Genomic DNA, 20,461 nt, shown 5'->3' with positions numbered 1-20,461 from the left:
TCTGGTCGGAAATGTTACATTCTGGTGAATGAACAGTGTATCCTGTTCTGATCAGCAATAAGTTACTTTGGAAGAAATGTATATCAGTCATTCTATAATTTCGGTATCAATTTGGTCTTTAGCATCTCAGTAATCAAAATATTAATTTTAGTTTTTACTTTGTTTATAATACATGTGTAGAGTAATAAAATTACGCTAGCATTTTAATTTTATTTTTGGTTTTACTATGTTAAAAAAAAACCCAAACAAAAAACAACAACAAAAAAACAAACAAAAACCAACAACAAAAAAACCAACAACAAACAAACAAACAAGCAAACAAACACACTAAAACACCAAAACAACAAAAACCCTCCCTGTGTTTGGTGTTACCTGTCACAGATTCAGTTGGATATATTTATAACTATAACATTAATAAAATTATGAATCCATTTTCTGCTTTGTTTCTTTTATTTTTATTAAAATATATATTAACTTTGAATTATATTTTCTTGCAATATTTACTAGCATTTATTTTTTTCAAAAGCATTTTCTCATATTTACCTATTGATGTAATCAGTAATGTGAAATTAGACAAATGAGTATTTTATGAATAAAATGTTAATTCGTTAAGAATGATTTGTTTGACATTTCTGGAGAGAGAGAGAGAGAGAGAGAGAGAGAGAGAGAGAGAGAGAGAGAGAGAGAGAGAGAGAGAGAGAGAGAGAGAGAGAGAGAGAGAGAGAGAGAGAGAGAGAGAGAGAGAGAGAGATTTTATTATTGTTATGATTATTATTATTATTGATTTATATATTCTTGTTTGTGCACAGAAGACGACGACGCTGTACGTACTGCGATTGGAGGATGACAATGACTACGAGACGAGGAGAATGATGTGGAAAGCGTTCTCAATGTGGTAAACACTTCGGCTGATAGGGCTCTGACACAATTCATCCCACGGACAGTGGTGTGGGAGGCTTTTTAGCTCCGCTGTTAAGTTTATCAGCTGAGCTTTTCTAATACCGATTTGACGAGCATTCCTTCCGTTCATTCTTTCTAATATCAATTTGTCCAGTGTCCCCTCCGTTCATCCTTTCTAATACGAATTTGACCAGTGTCCCTTCCGTTCATCGTTTCTAATACCAATTTGTCCAGCATTCCTTCCGTTCATCCTTTCTAATATCAATTTGTCCAGTGTCCCTTCCGTTCATCGTTTCTAATACCAATTTGTCTAGCATTTTTTCCGTTCATCCTTTCTAATACCAATTTGTCCAGTGTCCCTTCCGTTCATCCTTTCTAATACCAATTTGTCTAGCATTCCTTCCGTTCATCCTTTCTAATACCAATTTGTCCAGTTTCCCTTCCGTTCATCCTTTCTAATATCAGTTTGTCCAGCATTCCTTCCGTTCATCCTTTCTAATACCGATTTGTCCAGGGTTCATCCTTTTTAATACCAATTTGTCCAGAATGTCTTCAATTCATCCTTTCTAATACCAATTTATCCAGCATTCCTTCCATTCATCCTTTTTAATACCAATTTGTTCAGAGATATTTTGAAAAATATTAAATGTTTCAATTTTTATTAAATGTTTTAAAAATTTAAGTAGCAAATCTGAACGCATATCTTCTGCTACAGTTTGATTAAATAGTTCTGAAACATGGTCCTGCGATTCTTTGGGGTAGTCTCTATAAACTAATAGATAGTTTTGAAACATGGTCCTGTGATTCTCTGGGGTAGTCTCTATAAACTAATAGATAGTTTTGAAACATGGTCCTGTGATTCTTTGGGGTAGTCTCCACAAACTAATAGATAGTTTTGGAAATTTACTCTTTTTTTTAAAGTAAAATTTTGAATATTTTCAAATATTCTTCTAAGTTGGTTTTTACATATTAATGAATTATCTATATTATAAAATAGAAGTAATAACTGGTCAAGAAGGACATGTTGAGAAAAATACAAGATGTGCATTTAGTATTAAGAAAAGTAAAACTATTGTATTTTTAACCTGTCAAAATATAAATATTTGTATATAGATTAGAACAGAGAAACAAGAAAAATAAAGGATAAGGTGAACGATTTTATCAGCCAAAACGTTTGCTTTCATCAGTGAAATGTTGGATTGCTTTGAAAATGAGACTATTTTCTTGTAGTGTTAAGTTGGGATCGCCATATATTAATGTGTTGATATTTAAATTTAAATGATTTAACCTAGATAGGTAGGTCTGGAACTATCTATTGTACAAGGGTCAAAATAACAATAAATGTTCCGAATCTCCAACATAATGACCACAGGATTTTTTCCAAAGAAGGAAGGAAATGTTTTATTTAACGACACACCCAATACATTTTATTTATGGTTATATGGTGTCGAACATATGGTTAAGGACCACACACATATTGAGAGAGGAAACCCACTGTCGCCACTTCATGGGCTACTCTTTTTGATTAGCAGCAAGGGATCTTTTACATGCACGATCCCACAGACAGTATAGCACATACCACAGCCTTTGATATACCAGTCGTGGTGCACTAGCTGGAGCGAGAAATAACGGGGATCGGTCCCAGACCGACTGCGCATCAAGTGAGTGCTTTACCAATGGTCTACCGCCCGCCCCTTCTCCAATTAAATGCGTAAATTTGTGGCCATTTAGATCACTTATTCCAAATCAAAGGCTTTTAATTTTAATTTTTTCTTGAAAGAACTTATAGATGTGAACTTTTTAGTATTCACTGATAATTTGTTCCATGAATTAATTCAAGATGTGAAGAAAAATTCACAATATAATTTTGACTAATAAAACAGTCCTCCATCTCCTTTACTCTTCTTGTTTCACTGTTCTAATCTATATGCAAATATTTATACTTTGACAGGTTAAATGTACAGTAGTTTTACATCTTTCAACACTAAATGCACATCTTGTACTTTCTAAAATGTCTATGTTGACCAGTTAATATTTCAATTGTATAATATAGAAAAATGTATTTATATGTTGACCAATCTCATCTGTTAATCAGGGGTGGGAATTGTCCTCGGATCAGCGGTTTTCCTCTCATGGAATATTGCGTTTCCTCGCATTTTAATCGTCCTTGCCCCCGGACCACTCTTAGATTTCCTCTTCTTTTTTTTTACAATTCACCACCCCGGACCCCTCAAGATTTAGTATCTTTTTTTTACAATTCACCACCCCGGACCCCTCAAGATTTAGTCTCTTTTTTTTACAATTCACCAGTTCCCACCCCTGGTTAATATAAAAATAAATAAATATTGTTTAAACCAATATAATTTTGAACGACATTGATACATTAAAATTGTTTTGTATTCCGCAAGCAATTATATTGAAACGAATGAATAAAAAGAGAAAAAGATCTTTCTAGAATCCAGATTTTAGTGTTTATTGAAAACCGTTGATGTCCTTGTTCCTTGACGAAAACACCTGCTCACCATGGTACGTAGCCCACATTTGAAAACCCTATGAACCAGTAATTCCCTCTGGCCCATGAACTTACTTTCGCTATGAACCCTGTTTACTTGTTGTTTTCACAGGAATACCGACAAGCCTCCAGCACCTACTGAGTTACGAACTGACCCAGTCCAGTACGACCTGACAGATATTCAACACAAAGACGTAGAAATGCGCACCATCTTCATGGAAATGGTGGACCGAGCGATTGCGTCATGTGCTGGGATGGATGTCACAGTTGACGTGAGAGCTTCGCAGCGCTTCCGGGACAAGGCACAGGGTTACTGCGACCTAGAAAAAAAGGTGTGTTGGTCAGGTCAGTTCAGGTCAGGAAAGAGGTGCGCTGCAACAGCTTATTCTGAATGTGGACGTACGTAAAAACCTATGACCTGACCTGTTTATTTGAAGATATTAATATTTTTTGCTGGTAGATGTGTGTCGATCATTTTTGTCATTTCACCATCGTTTCTGAACAATCAAAATCAGTTATCTGTCGTAAAATATAAGATTTACTGTCAAGACTTTTACTCATTTTATTCATTGTATATATGCAGAACACACCAGGTAGATTTAGATGATATCTTTTTTCTGGTTTGGTTTACTAAGCAATTACCTTCACATGATTTTATATTGGAGGGGTCAACCATATTGGGGGTGGGGGTGGGGTGGGTGCAATCCACGTTATGTATGTATATGTATATATATATATATATATATATATATATATGTGTGTGTATGTGTGTGTATATGTATATATATATATATATATATATATATATATATATATATATATATATATATATATATATATATATATATATCCTATAACTTACTCATGATATCCATGTCATAAACCCATGTGATAATTTTAGTGTATTAACCAGATTAATAATGGTATACAAATTTGCAAGGTCTCTAAGTAATGTGTTGCTGTGGATGGGTCAGATCCTCGACAAATACCGATTAACATAGACTGTAGATATTTTCCATATTAAAAAACACTCGTGACGAATCCTCCCTGTCTCTCTCTCTGTATATATATATATATATATATCATATCATTTTATAAAATTTAATAGTTTAAAAAAAAAAGTTTGATTGGCGGGGGCATTGTATCTTGAAAATCATGAGTTTAACATTTTTATCTGTTATTTTTACAGGTGAATTCCAGGAATTTGTTGGAGGGTCGAACACAGCAGAGAAACTTGACTTCACACCAGCCAACGTCAAATAGATAACTCCTTCCATTTAACTGCTATATAAACAAGATGTGATAACTCAACTCATTTAACTGCTGTATATAATATATTTTCAACTATTTTTTCTTGTATATATACTATATATACAAGAAAAAATAGTTGAAAACCGTTGATAGTTAAACTCCTTCCATTTTTTCTGTTCCATAAGCAAGATGTGATAGGCCATCTTATTCCATTTAACTGCTATATAAACAAGATGTGATAGCTCAACTTGTTCCATTACTGTTCTGTATATACAAGATGTGATAGTTCAACACCTTGATATTCAACTTCCATTTTTCTGTTATATAAACACGATGTGATAGTTCAACTCATTCCATTTAACTGCTATATTAAACAAGCTGTGATAGTTCAACTTCTTTGATAGTTCAACTCGTTATATTTAAATGTTCTATTAACAAGATGCGATAGTTCAACTCATTCCATTTAACTGCTCTGTAAAGAAGATGTGATAGTTCAAATCCTTATATTTAAATGTTCTATAAACAAGATGTGATAGTTCAACGCGTTCCCTTTAACTGCTCTATTAAACAAGCTGTGATTGCAACTCTTTTGATCAAACTGCTCTATTTACAGTTAACATGTGACACATGTTAGTATGTTAGTTCATACTCAGAAAATTTAACTGCTTTGTAGGCAAGATCAGGACTGGTGCTTGTAACACTTTTAGAGTTCAGACTCAATCTCTAATGACGTCACATGCATACAATATGTATGGCATTGTCATGACATTAGTGTCTGAGACTCTAATAGAAAGAAAGAAAGAAATGTTTTATTTAACGACGCACTCAACACATTTTAATTACGGTTATATGGTGTCAGGCATATGGTTAAGGACCACACAGATTTTGAGAGGAAACCCGCTGTCGCCACTACATGGGCTACTCTTTCCGATTAGCAGCAAGTGATCTTTTATTTGCGTTTCCCACAGGCAGGATAGCACAAACCATGGCCTTTGTTGAACCAGTTATGGATCACTGGTCGGTGCAAGTGGTTTTACACCTACCCATTGAGCCTTGTGGAGCACTCGCTCAGGGTTTGGAGTCGGTATCTGGATTAGAAATCCCATGCCTCGACTGGGATCCGAACCCAGTACCTACCAGCCTGTAGATCGATGGCCTAACCACGACGCCACCGAGGCCTGTCAGACTATAATAGAGTCACGAGTCTAGACTCAAGTTTTATAAGCACCAGTCCTGACGTGTACAGTAAAGTACACTTAAAACGAACACATTTACAACAAACTACTGCATACAATAAACTGGTCATAAAGTTTTTTTTAAGGCAATATATTATTAATAAATTTTAATGTATAAAACAAACTATGTATAACGAGTTAACTTTTAAAACGAACCAAATAGTTTTTATTTCGACTGGTATATCAAAGGCCGTGGTATCTGTTACCTTGTTTGTGGGATGGTACATATAAAAAGATCGCATGCTGCTAATCGAAAAGAGTAGCCTATGAAGTGGCGACAGTGGGTTTCCTCTCTCAATATCTACGTGTTTGCATTTACCATAGTTTGACACCCAATAGCCGATGTATTTTTCGTGCTGGGGTGTCGTTAAACATTCATTCATTCATTCATTCATTCTCAATATCTACGTGGCCCGTAAACATATGTCCGACGCCATATAACCGTAAATAAAATGTGTTGAGTGCATCGTTAAGTAAAGCATTTCCTTCCTTCCAAATATTTTGTCCCAAATTGTGAATTTCAGTGTACATTAGTGTGTATACAACGAAATGAAGTCAGTAGAGTAAACTGGCGACCCCGGTTTGGTAGGTTATCACCCTGAATGATGAGGAATTCTCTTCGCTTAGGAGCTGATGAACGATGATATTGTTCGACAAATTATCGTCAAACAAAATGACCATATAATGAAAGACATTGCAACAATTTTACAAGTTACGAGACCGCCGCTTCTTTGTGTTAAAATTTGTGTATGCTATATGTAAGGTGTTTTAAATGAAAAACAAATCTAATGTGGCCACTTTGAAAATGAAAACGGCTAACGTCTTCAAATGTGTACAACGAACTACTACTTTAACAACTAATTACCATGGTCCCTTCCAGTTCGTTATAAGAGGATAAACTGTTATTTTTAAAAATTATTTCCGTACTCTAATCATATACAAAGATACTATAAAGTTTATAATGATTTTATTGTTGCATGCCCTAACTGTTGGAATATTGAAGGGGAAAATTTTACAATTACGTTGAGTGTATTTGAAGAGTTCAGGCGCAAAACGCGATATAAACCATTTTCTTTCTTTTTTTAGTTAAAGCCATTATTGTATGTCAGTAAGGGCTAATCGTAGGCCCGCTGTTTTGGCGCAAAACGTGATTGATCCTTATGAAATTGTATTGGGTAAATCCCGTTTTTTGTATCAAAACACGATATACGCCAATTAAAAACATCACTTTTACTGAAAATGAAAAATGGATATATCGCGTTTTGCGCTTGAACTCTTCATTTGATGTTTGAAATGCTACGCAGATGGTGGTTTGGTAAAGAGGACATTAAAACATTGGCTTCTGTTTTCTCTTTAGTAAACTGGGATAAAATTACATATCTATAATTTTGACATCATTCGCACCCAGCAGGTCCGGTCATAGGGCTTTACGTGCATATTCAGAGCAAGCTGTTGTAGCTCACGCCCGCGCCCAGCCTTAAATAATGAAAGTTATACACCCCCATTATTTTCCAGGTTAGAGTGTACTTAAGGCAGGCACCTTGGGTTTTTTCCTGTTCCAACGTGTGTTTCAAATAGCAGTGTCCATATATCCATTTCCTAATTTTTGTAGTGACACAGGATCAGTTTGTGGGGCGGGACGTAGCTCGCGTGATGTGCGGTCGGTTTGGGATCGATCCCCGTCGGTGGGCCCATTGGGCTATTTCTCGTTCTAGCCAATACACCACGACTAGTATATCAAAGGCCGTGGTATATGATATCCCGTCTGTGGGATGGTGCATATAAAAGATCCCTTGCTTCTAATGGAAAAAATTAAACATTTCCTTCCATTTTGTACAGTTATGGCCATTGAACTTGGGAGATCCAAAGACTACCATATATGTTTCTGGATTCAATTAAAAAACAACAAAAGCACCCTAAAAAACATCAATTTTGTTGGGCCCTGTAGGGGACATGTATTGTTATAACAGTACACAGAAAATATTTGTTTAAAATATATATTAGGAAATAAAATTCAGTTTCTGTTTGAAGTCCACAATACAAAGTTGTCAGACGCGCGAACGCACGTGTTTATTCTAGAAGAGACCAGGGGCCTAATTCACAAAGCTCTCTTAGGCTTTGCTAGACAACAAAGCATCCTCTTTGCAAGTCTTTTAGCATTGCACTGCGAGATCGCAAAGTTGCGAGAGTTTAGTGAATTGGGCCCCAGGACTGAACAGAAAAAGAGCACACACTCTTTATCAGAATAGACGTTAGAATGACATCGAATACTATTAAACATATTATAACAGTTTCAACACCTATATATATAACAATAAGAGCTTTGAATAGAAACACATTGATAAATAGATTTAATATATTACTTTTGTCAACAGTAAAGTTCTTTCATGAAATATGTAGGCCTACCAGGATTTTTGCGCACTTTCTATTACTGTGAATTTTACAGTTATAAATCTTGTTATTTTACATTTATAAATTGAATATTTATGTAAGTTTTTATATTGACACTTTTTAAAATTAAAATGTTTATTTAATAAAGTATTGTTTTTGTTATTTAATTTATATTTTACATACTTATGTTCATTGTGGTATGATCTGGTGGGGGAATAGTTAAAAAGTTTGTTTTGTTTACAGACGCTACTAGAGTCTTAGAGAGGAAACCCGCTACATTTTTCCATTAGTAGCAAGGGATATTTTATATGCACCATCCTACAGACAAATGAGATAAATATCAGGCCCCCGACATGATGCAGTTTAGACATGTTTCAAAGTATATATATGTAAATCAGATAAATATTGGGTCCCCGACAGGATGCAATTTAGACATGTTTCAAAGTATATATATGTAAATCAGATAAATATTGGGTCCCCGACATGATGCAGTTTAGATAGGTTTCAAAGTATATATATGTAAATCAGATAAATATTGGGTCCCCAACATGATGCAGTTTAGATAGGTTTCAAAGTATATATATGTAAATCAGATAAATATTGGGTCCCCAACATGATGCAGTTTATATAGGTTTCAAAGTATATATATATATGTAAATATGTGAACGACAAATTATGTAAAATTAGACATTTATATGCAATGCATGAACATTGCACAATTTTAAGAGACCTGCATACATATAAATATTAAAGTTATGGTGTATTTTGTATCCTGTCCTGGATGGGGAAGCCGGCAAAAGTCGACACCTGCGCCATGACAGGTGTGTGCTACAACAGCTAGTTCTGAATGTGCACGTTAAAACCTAAGAGCTGACCTGTATTTTGTGTACTAATGATTTTCTAGTTCAAACAAAAACACAGTAGTAAAGGCTCCAAAGGGATTCGAACTCTCGACCTTGCTTACTAGGCAGACGCTCTAGCCAGCTGAGCTATAGAGCCTACGTTGGTATACGTTTGACATTGTCTGCAGGTCAGGTCAGGTCATAGGGCTTTACGTGCACATTCAGAGCAAGCTGTTGTAGCGCACGCCTGTCCTGGGCGCAAGAGCCGGCCTCGGCCGCCTCCTCCGTCCAGGACAGGAAAGGTGGGGATGGGAAGGAGGAGGGACCGCCTGCACTGGCAGGTGCAAGGGAGCACCAGCAGCTCGACCGTGGCGGGAGGGGTGTAATGCCACTTTAGTAATGGTGCTATGGAATTTTGAAGGAGCAAAGTGAAGTGACAAATGGAAAAGGTGCGCAATTTTGATTAAGGAAGTTTGGCGCAATTTTGAACGGTTGGTCAAAAAGAAAGATCATTGTCTGCTACTCAATTAAATATTAAATAACAAGGGGTCCAACCTAAACTGTATGACTCGTGCTTAAACTTCGTATATGACTAGCAAAATGGTGGATAAAGCTCGCTTCGATACACGACGGTGAGTGCATTTTGTCTTACAGCAGCATGATAAATGCCTTTCTGATTAAAATAACATTGCGATACATCTTTAGAATGAATACTCTATCCATCTGTTTACGTAATTCTCGATTTTGTTCTACCGAAAACAAAGAAACCTCGTTTTGACGGTCAAAACAAACATGATCAAAATTTTTGGTATTATTTTAACGAAATAAGCTATATTTATATACTTTGAAAATGTCATGATGAAAGCTTGTATACCCTGGGAGCTAAATTAAGCCAATACGTTTGGAAAGTCATTTTATAATTGTTCATCCAAGACATTTCTTATAATTTATGCACATTTATGTTTTTTTTTCAATAATGAGGAGAAACAAAAAGAGGCCAGTTAAGTTAGGCCTTTACCAGTCACGAAAGAGTAAAGTTTCCCGCCTTGACACCTAGGAGATCCAGTTCTGGTAAAAGGCTGTGTAATCGTACAAATTGCACAAATAAAACGTTGTCACTTATCACTGGGTGTTGTCGGATCGGGTTGTCGTCAGGTGAAAGGGTATTGATAGACGGAATGGATAGTTTTACTTGTTGGAAGCCCATGTCCATTTACCTGGGCTTTTATTTTTATGATGTTGAACTTCGAACCCTATGAATAAACCATCAAGAACGACTACCGTGTTTGTTGGTGCTGTTACATTTTGGAACCGACGTAGGGACCATTCGACTACTCAATCGAGGGACGATTCGACTACTCAACCGAGGGACGATTCGACTACTCGACCGAGGGACGATTCGACTACTCGACCGAGGGACGATTCGACTACTCGACCGAGGGACGACTCGACTACTCAACCGAGGGACGACTGAGGTTACAGATGGTGACCGACCCGACCTTGACCTTGGAAGAAGTAATCGGTGGAAATGACCTCCAGCATGGATGACTGAATCGTTCGAGATTCAACTTGTATTATAAGATATATTTCTGAAACTGAGGCGATATTGGTTTCAGTTGGCTTATACCTTTCGATGCACTTGTGAACACTTGGTGATACGAACTACATGTATTAAATGTGAATTGTTTTTATTTTATTTCTTAATTCATATTTACCTTAATACCTTGAATAGAGATTTGTTTTGTTTTTCTCAAGGTTAAAATATTATCTTGTATACATTTTTCGCTGAACATTTTGCTGAGCATTTTTTTGTAATGTGAACATTTTTTTTTACAAGATCGCATTGCTATTGTGTTGTGATTGAATGTGAAATGTGATCTGCATTGTATTGTGGTTTGAGACAGTACTGTGATTTGTTTTATTAGTTACAGTTGGACGATTTAATTGTTTTTAAAAGGTATAATGTCTGTTAGATTGATAAACTTGTATTAGTAAAGATGTAATAAGATATCAAAATCATAAACCACCGTCGTTGAGAAACACACTATTATAAACCTTATTAAAATAAATATTATAACGCATTAGTAAATATTACAATGCATTTAAGTATATTGTAGACTGATTATTTTAATTACTTGATCTGAAAAGATAATTGTTAAAGGTTTTTTTTTTGTATACACTTAATTTGTTTAGTTTAACTACAGTCATAGTGTCTTGGGTATACAAACGTGTTATTTTTTAATTTACTTGGAACATGGAACAATTTTTTAAATTGCATTCACATTAGTTATTATCTCATTCTGTGTAATGATTTGTGTACCCGAGTAAACGTGTATATGTTTGGTACATATTTAATTGGGGGTTACAAGCGTCAATGGTAAGATATTTATATGCGTTTGTGGTATTGTGTTCATGGCTGGGGAATACAATTGCAATGGGTGAACAATTATCACAAAGGGAGATTGACCAGCTGGTGGATGCATTTCAGAAGCTTAATGTTAAGCCAAGGACAGAAACTCCTGCTGACTTGGTAGACTGGATGACCAGTTATGTAAATGAGGTAAAATCAGAGGTAGACTTTCGAAGTGTAGGACTGCCAGAAACTCATAGCTTTCCTGAAACTTTTAGCGGTAAGAAAAATACTGTATTTAAAGTAGCTAATACTCCTAGACTTCCTTTCTTCTCTGGGGATGGAAAGAATGATTCTACTTGTGATATTTGGAGGTATGATGTTAATTGTTTGTTTAAGGAAGATGTTCATTCAGAGGACTTGGGCTTGTCGTTTGGAAGATTTTCTTGGCCAAGCTGTAGATGCTGGGGAAGTATCGCCACACAGGAAAGATATGATGCTATGTTCCATATAGTGGACTGGGTTGTTGCCACGAATAAAAGATGTGTCTGGACACAAATTTGATCAGTGCACCACTTTTAAAGAGTTGTTGGTAAGTCTTAGGAGGATTGAGATATATATAAATAAACGTGCTCCTTTTGTAGACAAGAAACATGTTAACCCTGGAATGACTGCTGTTGCTACAGATTACAGTGAACTTCAGACGTTAAAGGGTATGATTAAAAAGCTTTCAGTAGATGTAGCCGAGGTGAGGAAAAACCAGAATACACCTACTTTATTGCAGGATCAACCTCATAGTCGGAAACCAGAGTCTTACTTTCAGGTGGATGGTTCAGGAAGACACACTGAATACACTTCAAGAGGGCGAGGTGCATCTAAAAGGAGATCAGGATGGACAACTGATAGTTATGGTAACCCTACTCCCATTTGCTATAGGTGTGGTCAGCCCGGACACCTTAGTTACATGTGCAGGGTAAGGTTGGATCATAGACATAATCCTTTAAACTAGAGACTATTTATGGAAGAGGGCATTCCATAGATGGTGATATACAAAGCCCAGCTGCGGAAGACATAGTTGGTCTGGTTGGCAGTGTAAACAAAGTAGATGTATTTGTTAATGGTGTGACCGCCAAAGCATTACTTGACACCGGTTCTACAGTATGTACCATTAGTGAGTCTTTCTATGATACGCATTTGTCTCATTTAGTCATACAACCGCTTGATACAATTCTCCACGTTGAATGTGCTGATGGTAAGCAGTTGCCTTATTTGGGATACATTGAAGTTAAAGTTACAGCAGAAGGTGTGTCGACAATTGAATGTGATTGTTTGTTTCTTGTTGTGCCAAACAACCAGTATAATTTGTCAACTCCTGTTCTCATTAGTACTAATATCCTGAATGCGATGATGGAGCGGTGTAAAATTCAACATGGAAGTAAGTTTCTTCAATCTGCTAATCTCCATACACCGTGGTAACTTGCTTTTAGATGCATACATTTGAGGGATAAAGGTTTGAAAAGACAACATAATGTACTGGCAGTAGTTAAAAGTGCAGACACGAGCAGAATTATTATTCCACCCAACAGTGAGGTAAGAATTAGAGGATACATTCATAAACCTTTCGTGTATGAACCTACTTGTGCAATACTTCAAGCAACAAAGGGATCTGTGATACCAGATGATTTAGAGATTGCTCCTGGTTTGGTAGTGTTTGAGAGTAAACAAGGCATGTTTATAGATGTACACGTGAGTAACGTTACAACTAGGACTGTTGCAGTGTCACCTGGTGCTGTTTTGTGCGAAATACAACCACTAACTGTGGAGGAGATGTCAGAGTTATCTGAACTTGAACAATCCGCCATGGAGAAGCGGCAGTTACTTCAGAGGAGTTGGAGAAAGGTAAATGTGTCATTAATAAGTTTATTGATGTATTTTCTACCGGAGACACTGATGTTGGACATACAGACAGAATAACTCATAGAATAGAATTAACTGATGAAATTCCTTTTAAGCAACGCAACCGTCGGATTCCACCATCCATGTACAATAAAGTACGTGATCATTTGCAACAACTTTTAGTAACTGGTGTTTTTAGAAAGTCGTGTTCTCCCTGGTGTTCGAATGTGGTTCTTGTTAAAAAGAAGGATGGAAAACTCCGATTATGTGTTGACTATAGACAAATGAATGCTCGTACAATATAAAGATTTTTATTCACTTCCCAGAATAAACGAAATATTGGATGCCCTTGAAGGAGCTAGGTTTTTCAGCACATTGGACATGAAGAGTGGGTACCATCAAGTCGAAATATTTGAAAAACACAAAGAACGTATTACTTTTACAGTTGGACCACTTGGGTTCTATGAATACAACCGGATTCCATTTGGTTTGTGCAATAGTCCTGCTACCTGCCAGAGACTAATGAATGAGTGTTTTGAGGGACTTCACTTAACATTTGTTTAATCTATTTGGATGATATTATTGTCTTTTCCAATACTTACGAAGAACATCTAAGTAGGTTGAGCCAGATGTTTGAAAGGATCAGAGTGTGTGGATTAAAACTGACACCAGGTAAGTGTTCGTTCTTTAAAGAGAAAATAAAATTCCTAGGTCACATTGTGTCATCAAAAGGGATTACAGCAGACCCGGATAAGGTGGAGAAAATTAAGAACTGGCCTGTACCAACAACACCAGAAGAGGTAAGACAATTCTTGGGATTCGCGGGATACTACCGTAAATTCGTTAAGGATTTTGCTAAAACTGCTAGACCACTTTCAAACTTGTTGCCAAATACAAGAACCACAGGTAAGCGAAAAAGGAATTGTACAAAAACAACAGTTTGGAATTGGGATACGGAACAACAGTTGGCTTTTGATCAGCTGAAAGATGTTCTTTCCTTCCCACCTATTTTGGGATATCCTGATTTTGGTAAGAAGTTTGAATTACATACTGACGGTAGTAGTCATGGTTTAGGCGCAGTTTTGTATCAGGAAAATGACTGTGGTAAAAGACAGGTAATTTCGTATGCTAGTCGTAGTTTGAACAAAGGCGAGAGGAATTATTCTGCACATCGTCTCGAGTTCCTAGCATTGAAATGGGCTATCAGCTAGAAATTTCACGATTATCTATATGGTAACACTTTCACAGTATATACAGACAATAATCCTTTGACTTACGTTCTTACTTCTGCCAAGTTGGACGCAACAGGACATCGTTGGCTTGCTGCTTTATCTGCATACAACTTCGATATTAAGTATAGACCAGGTAGGAATAACATGGATGCTGATGTTCTTTCCAGACTTCCTGAATTGTCGGGCAATGTTTTCAAAAACTTTATTCCAACGGAATCTGTTGAGGCAATTTGTAATATGATTAAGGCACAGCCATATGTTGAGTGTCTTAGTTTTTCTGCAGATTTAGTAGACATGGAATTTGAAGGACAGGATCTCAGGGCTATGACTGATAGAGACTGGAGAAAAGCACAGTACCAAGACGAGATTCTGCGGTTTTGGATCAACCATGTGAAAAATCGACGTAAACCACGAAGAGAGACTATTTCACATATTAAAATTCATTCTACCATGTATCGAATATTTGATAGTCTTGTTCTGGAAAATGGAGTTTTGCACAGAAAAGTCACACTAGACGGTAAGAAGAAGCTACAGTTGGTGTTGCCTTCTAGTTTTGTGGAGAAAGCTTTGATTGGATGTCATAGTGATGTTGTTCATCCTGGCAGAGATCGAACATTTTCTCTTTTACGAGATAGATTTTATTGGCCAGGGATGTCAAAAGACGTGGAAGAGTGGATACATCGCTGTGGAAGATGTATTAGAAGGAAATCTTCAACTAATACTAGGGCACCACTTGTAAGTATAAAGACAACTCAACCGTTGGAATTAGTGTGTATAGACTTTCTTTCTTTAGAGTCTTCCAGAGGATATGAAAACATATTGGTGATAACGGATCACTTCACAAGATATGCGCAGGCTATACCAACTCGTAATCAGACGGCAAGGACCACTGCGGAAGTTTTGTACAACCTGTTTGTGACGGAACATGCTCTTAAATTTGTTTCGCCTGTGGCGATTTTAATTGTGTTAGAGGGCCGTGTGCAGTTTCATTGCCCGTAGCCCAGGTGGGCAACTTGTTACGTAATACTTCGCGCGATCGGACATTCCAATATGCACTTAGTCCAGCTGTGGAGGCCATGTGGCGAGTAGTTACGTAATACCTCTGCGAGTGCGGTTTCGACGACCGTGATTTGGCGACGTTGGCGTCAGTAAGTCTGACGATCAGAGAGAAATAATACCGCTTGGGTGCGTTGGAAATATCAGATGATAGGGGGAGGTACCGCCTTGTACCCCCAGGCGAATTCTGATTTATAATAAATAGCTAGTTTTTAGAGATATCGAGGAGAACGAAAAGGAAGCTTCCCGGGAACGTTAGTCCGTTTGGACTTTGGTAAATATAATTTCTGCTCTGTGTATAACCTTGATGTGATTGATGTGACTTTAAAATTTTTGATACTGTATTATACCAATATTCTTTAGACAGTGTCTTCGGTCATCTGACGAAGTAAATCGTAGACTTTTTGTTCTAACATTATACGAGTATTTGGTAATATAAAGCTTAGCCAGTCATCCTAGAAGACCTGGGTAAACTGTAGGTTATTGTCTTTATTGTGATAGGTACCAGTATTAATTCGGTGTTACAAGGTTACTGAATGAGTAGTTAGGGTTAATTAAAAATTAACCCGTTAGGAATAGAGCTGTAATTCCTTTATTAATTAAGTTCCCCTGGAAGCGTTTCTCAATTATCACACGTGTGGGTGTGGTGTAACGGTGAAGTGATTCGCATATTGTGTAACTAGACACCTAGAGATTAACTAATTAAGTGATCAGTTCTGGGTTGTTATTATTGCTGTTATTAATTAACTACTACGGCTGTACATTTGTCAGCGTAGGATAATACAGATTCCAAAGTGTATTGTGTTTTGTTGTGTTTCTAGTGAGCTAAACGTGCTATAATAATATATACTTTATATAAGATCGTATCTCTGATCATACCTAGACGAGCCATACTAGGGTTTAACCGCCTGTTACAGAGAGATCTAATAGATATACAGTTAGGAGAGATATTTTGATAATCGTGTTTTATTCAGTTACGGGAATTATAGAATCCCCGTTACAGGAGTAGAAAATTGGGGCGCTCGTCCCGGATCTGAAACGGGACATGCATATTAAAAAAGTATTGTTTGTAAATGGGGGCTTTATAAATTATTTTTACAAATTTACCGGAAGTAGCACGTTGTTCACTAGAAAATTAATTAATAATAAGTGCGTCATATCTAAACATGGATAAGAATTTGCTGGATAGGCCTACGCTCAGTGTAGTGGAGATTAAGCGAGCACGTAAGGTCGAGTTAGTTGAAATCGCGGGTGAGCGAGAAACTGATTTAACATCAGCTAAAACCTTAGGTGATATAAAGACAATTATTATCCAGGAAGTTTTTTGGTGATAGGCCTGTTATGGAAGACAGTGAGATTGTTCCAGAGATAGAGATAAATGAGTTAAGTGTGGAACAACAATTAGCTTTTAAAAAGCTTGAGTACGAAAGAGAAGAGAAAGAGAGAGAAAGAGAAGAACGTGCATTAGATAGAGAGAGAGAGAGAGAGAGAGAGAGAGAGAGAGAGAGAGAGAGAGAGAGAGAGAGAGAGAGAGAGAGAGAGAGAGAGAGAAAGAGAAGATAGGGATAGAAAGAGAGAGAGAGAGAAAGAGAAGAGAGAGATAGAGAAGATAGACATAGAGATAGAGAGAAAGAAGATAGAGATAGAGAAGATAGAGATAGGGATAGAGAAGATAGAGAGAGGGATAGAGAAGATAGAGGGATAGAGAGAGAGAGAGAGAGAGAGAGAGAGAGAGAAAGAGAAGAGAGGGATAGAGAAGATAGACATAGGGATAGAGAATTCCAGTTAGAAAAATTAAAAGTGGAACATGAGTTAAAGTTGAATACTGAAGAAGTCAGACGAGAAGCCGGAAATGGGTTTAACATGTCGGAGGCTTATAGATCAGTGCCGGTATTTGATGACCAGGAGGTAGATATGTTCTTTCAACTTTTTGAACGGGCCGCTAAGCAGCTAAATTGGCCGCAGTCTAAGTGGACATTGTTAGCCGTGTCTAAGTTTAAGGGGAAGGCTAGTATAGCTTATAATTCAATGAGTGATGAGCGAGCAAGTCAATACGACTTAGTTAAGGCTGCAGTGTTGAGGGCTTATGAATTACGACCTGAGGATTATCGTTTACGGTATAGCGAGTTGAGAAAAACGCAGGGTCAGTCTTATAGTGAGTTTGTGGCTAAGAAGGCAGGGATGTTTGATAAATGGGTGATTTCTCATCAGGTAGAGTCATATACCGAGTTACGGGAGTTGTTGATCTTACAGGACATTAAAAATGGATTACCAGTTAGCTTACGTATTCATTTAGAGGATCGTGATGTCAAAAAGATAGAGGAGGCAGGTATAGTGGCAGATGATTACGTGTTAATACACAAAGCTCAGGCAGTACCGGGTAGCTCTTTACAACAAGGTGATAAGAAGAAATTTCAGCCAGGTTTTTCCCGGGAAAGTAACTATCGGGGAGAGTCATCTAGTTGGTCAGCTAGTCAGGCAAGGAATGCACCTGGTGGGCAAAGTAAGGATAGACCTGCATTATCAGCCAATGCACGAACTTTTCGTCCACAGTGCAGTTACTGTAAAAAGGATAACCATCTTATCGGGGACTGTTTTAAAAGGAAACGCGATAATGCGCAAGTGGTCGGTTTAGCGAGGTCAGCTCCGTTAGCGAGAGAGTTAATGGTTAGTCCCATGGCAGAGAAAGTAAATCCGTATGTGTCCACTGGTATGGTTTGTGATGTGAAACAAGAGTTGTGTCCTAAGGCAATATCAATCTATAGAGATACCGGGTGTAGTCAGAGTCTGATAACGCAAAAGTGTTTAGCTGGTATTGAAAATTCAGATACAGGACATAGTTTGGCTTTAAGCTCGGTTACTGGAGAAAAAATGGTTGTCAGGTTACATAAGGTTTTCTTGTGTTCGAAGTTTGTGACGGGACCAGTCATTATGGGTGTTGTGAAGGACTTGCCTGTTGAAAACATAGGAGTTTTGTTGGGAAATGATTTGACTAGTCAGTGTTGTCAGCCGAAATGTGACCAACTGTTAATTAAAGACAGCACGTTACCAATAGAAGAGTGTGAGGTTGATGAGATTAAATATCCTGCGTGTGTAATGACTAGGGCTATGGCCAGTAGGTTAGCACGAGACCCAGAGGATATTTGTGATTTGTCTGATACGTGTGTGAGCCATGAAATTGGAGTGGATGAGGTTATCAGTAAAATGGTAGATAAGTCAACTGAGGAATTAAATGTGGTGGAACCTGTTGATCTCCCGCAGAGGGGAAATGAACCAGTTGTGTTTGATAGGGGGGACTTACCTTGTAATAGACAAGAGTTAATCCTAGAGCAGGGGGCTGATCCAAAATTGTTGGCAGTTCGCACTACATTGTTAACTGAGAGAGTATTGATGAATAAAAGAGTTAGGGATAGGAGGTTGCCGGCGACCGAGCTAGCTAGGAAGCAACTGAGCCATGCTCAGAGCAAAATAAAATCAGTGTTTGATAGGAAGGCTAAGAGTCGGGAATTTAAACCAGGGGATAAGGTGCTGCTGTACCTTCCCATTAAACGGGGTTCATTACAGAACAGGTATTTCGGGCCCTATGTTGTGCACAAACGGGTTAATGAGACAGAGTATGTGATAAACACTCCTGATAGGGTTAGGAAAAGTAGGTATTGTCACATCAATTTGCTAAAAGGTTATTTTGACAGACTGCCGATAGTTCCAGAGAGACCGGTCCAAATTGAGAGACACTCAATTTCCTGTGATGACGTCAAGACTGCAGAGGTCAAGTTGGCCAACGGCCAGATTCTAGCAGACTTGAGCCCCAAGCGAGCAAAGTTGACTACGTTGAAACAAGACAATGTTTCCATTTGTCAGAACCTTCCAACGGTTACCAATACCTTAAGCCAAGATGTGCGCTTGGAACCCAACGCTACACCGATTCGACAGCATGCCTATCGGAGAAAACCTGGAAAACGTGCGACGCTGAAAAAGAAGGAAACGAAGTTCCATTGGTCAGGTGAATGCGAGAAGTCATTCAACCGTCTCAAGCAGAGGCGCTACTTGTCTCCCGTGATGGCAGCACCAGACTACCGAATGCCGTTCAAGCTAGCTGTGGGTGCCAGTGACGTGGGTGCTGGAGCTGTCCTGTTCCAAGAAGACGAAGACGGACTGGACCATCCTAATGAAAGCCTCCAACCAGAGAGTTTTGAGATGGAGTCTTCCTCTGCAAGAATACCCAATTACCATTGAACATATCAAGGGCACATCCAATGTAATCGCTGATGCCCTGTCCCGAAGTTGAACGTTATGATAATGTGTTGACATTCTTTATTTCTGTTTTGTTTATATATGTTTTATTTGTATACCAGGGACTCAGAGACTCAGTGTGATTACTGGTAGTCACCTTATTATTACATGTGTTATAAATGCCCGTATGCGTCGGTTAACGCACCTTTTTGTTTTAATGTAGTATATTTCCCTATTCCTAGAGTAGAGGAAATATCCTTTTTGAGGTGGGGGTGTGTGACGGGACATGCTCTTAAATTTGTTTCGCCTGTGGCGATTTTAATTGTGTTAGAGGGCCGTGTGCAGTTTCATTGCCCGTAGCCCAGGTGGGCAACTTGTTACGTAATACTTCGCGCGATCGGACATTCCAATATGCACTTAGTCCAGCTGTGGAGGCCATGTGGCGAGTAGTTACGTAATACCTCTGCGAGTGCGGTTTCGACGACCGTGATTTGGCGACGTTGGCGTCAGTAAGTCTGACGATCAGAGAGAAATAATACCGCTTGGGCGCGTTGGAAATATCA

At 37.8% G+C, this 20,461-nt stretch overlaps 1 protein-coding gene across 1 annotated transcript in view; it reads left to right on the top strand.

The window, feature by feature from the left end:
* LOC121374984 overlaps positions 1 to 5,481 on the top strand; it is a 91,659-nt gene extending 86,178 nt beyond the window's left edge. Inside the window, exons 28-30 of the mRNA XM_041502165.1 lie at positions 810 to 895; positions 3,525 to 3,744; positions 4,602 to 5,481. Coding sequence (XP_041358099.1) covers positions 810 to 895; positions 3,525 to 3,744; positions 4,602 to 4,679 — 384 coding nt within the window. The 3' untranslated portion in view covers positions 4,680 to 5,481. The remainder of the gene's footprint in view (positions 1 to 809; positions 896 to 3,524; positions 3,745 to 4,601) is intronic.
* The last annotated feature ends 14,980 nt before the right edge of the window (positions 5,482 to 20,461 follow it).

The sequence above is a fragment of the Gigantopelta aegis genome, chromosome 1 (genome assembly GCF_016097555.1).
Source record: "Gigantopelta aegis isolate Gae_Host chromosome 1, Gae_host_genome, whole genome shotgun sequence".
NCBI lineage: Eukaryota > Metazoa > Mollusca > Gastropoda > Neomphalida > Peltospiridae > Gigantopelta > Gigantopelta aegis.
Note: the sequence above shows the minus strand (reverse complement) of the source record. Positions and strands in the feature narration are given on the sequence as shown.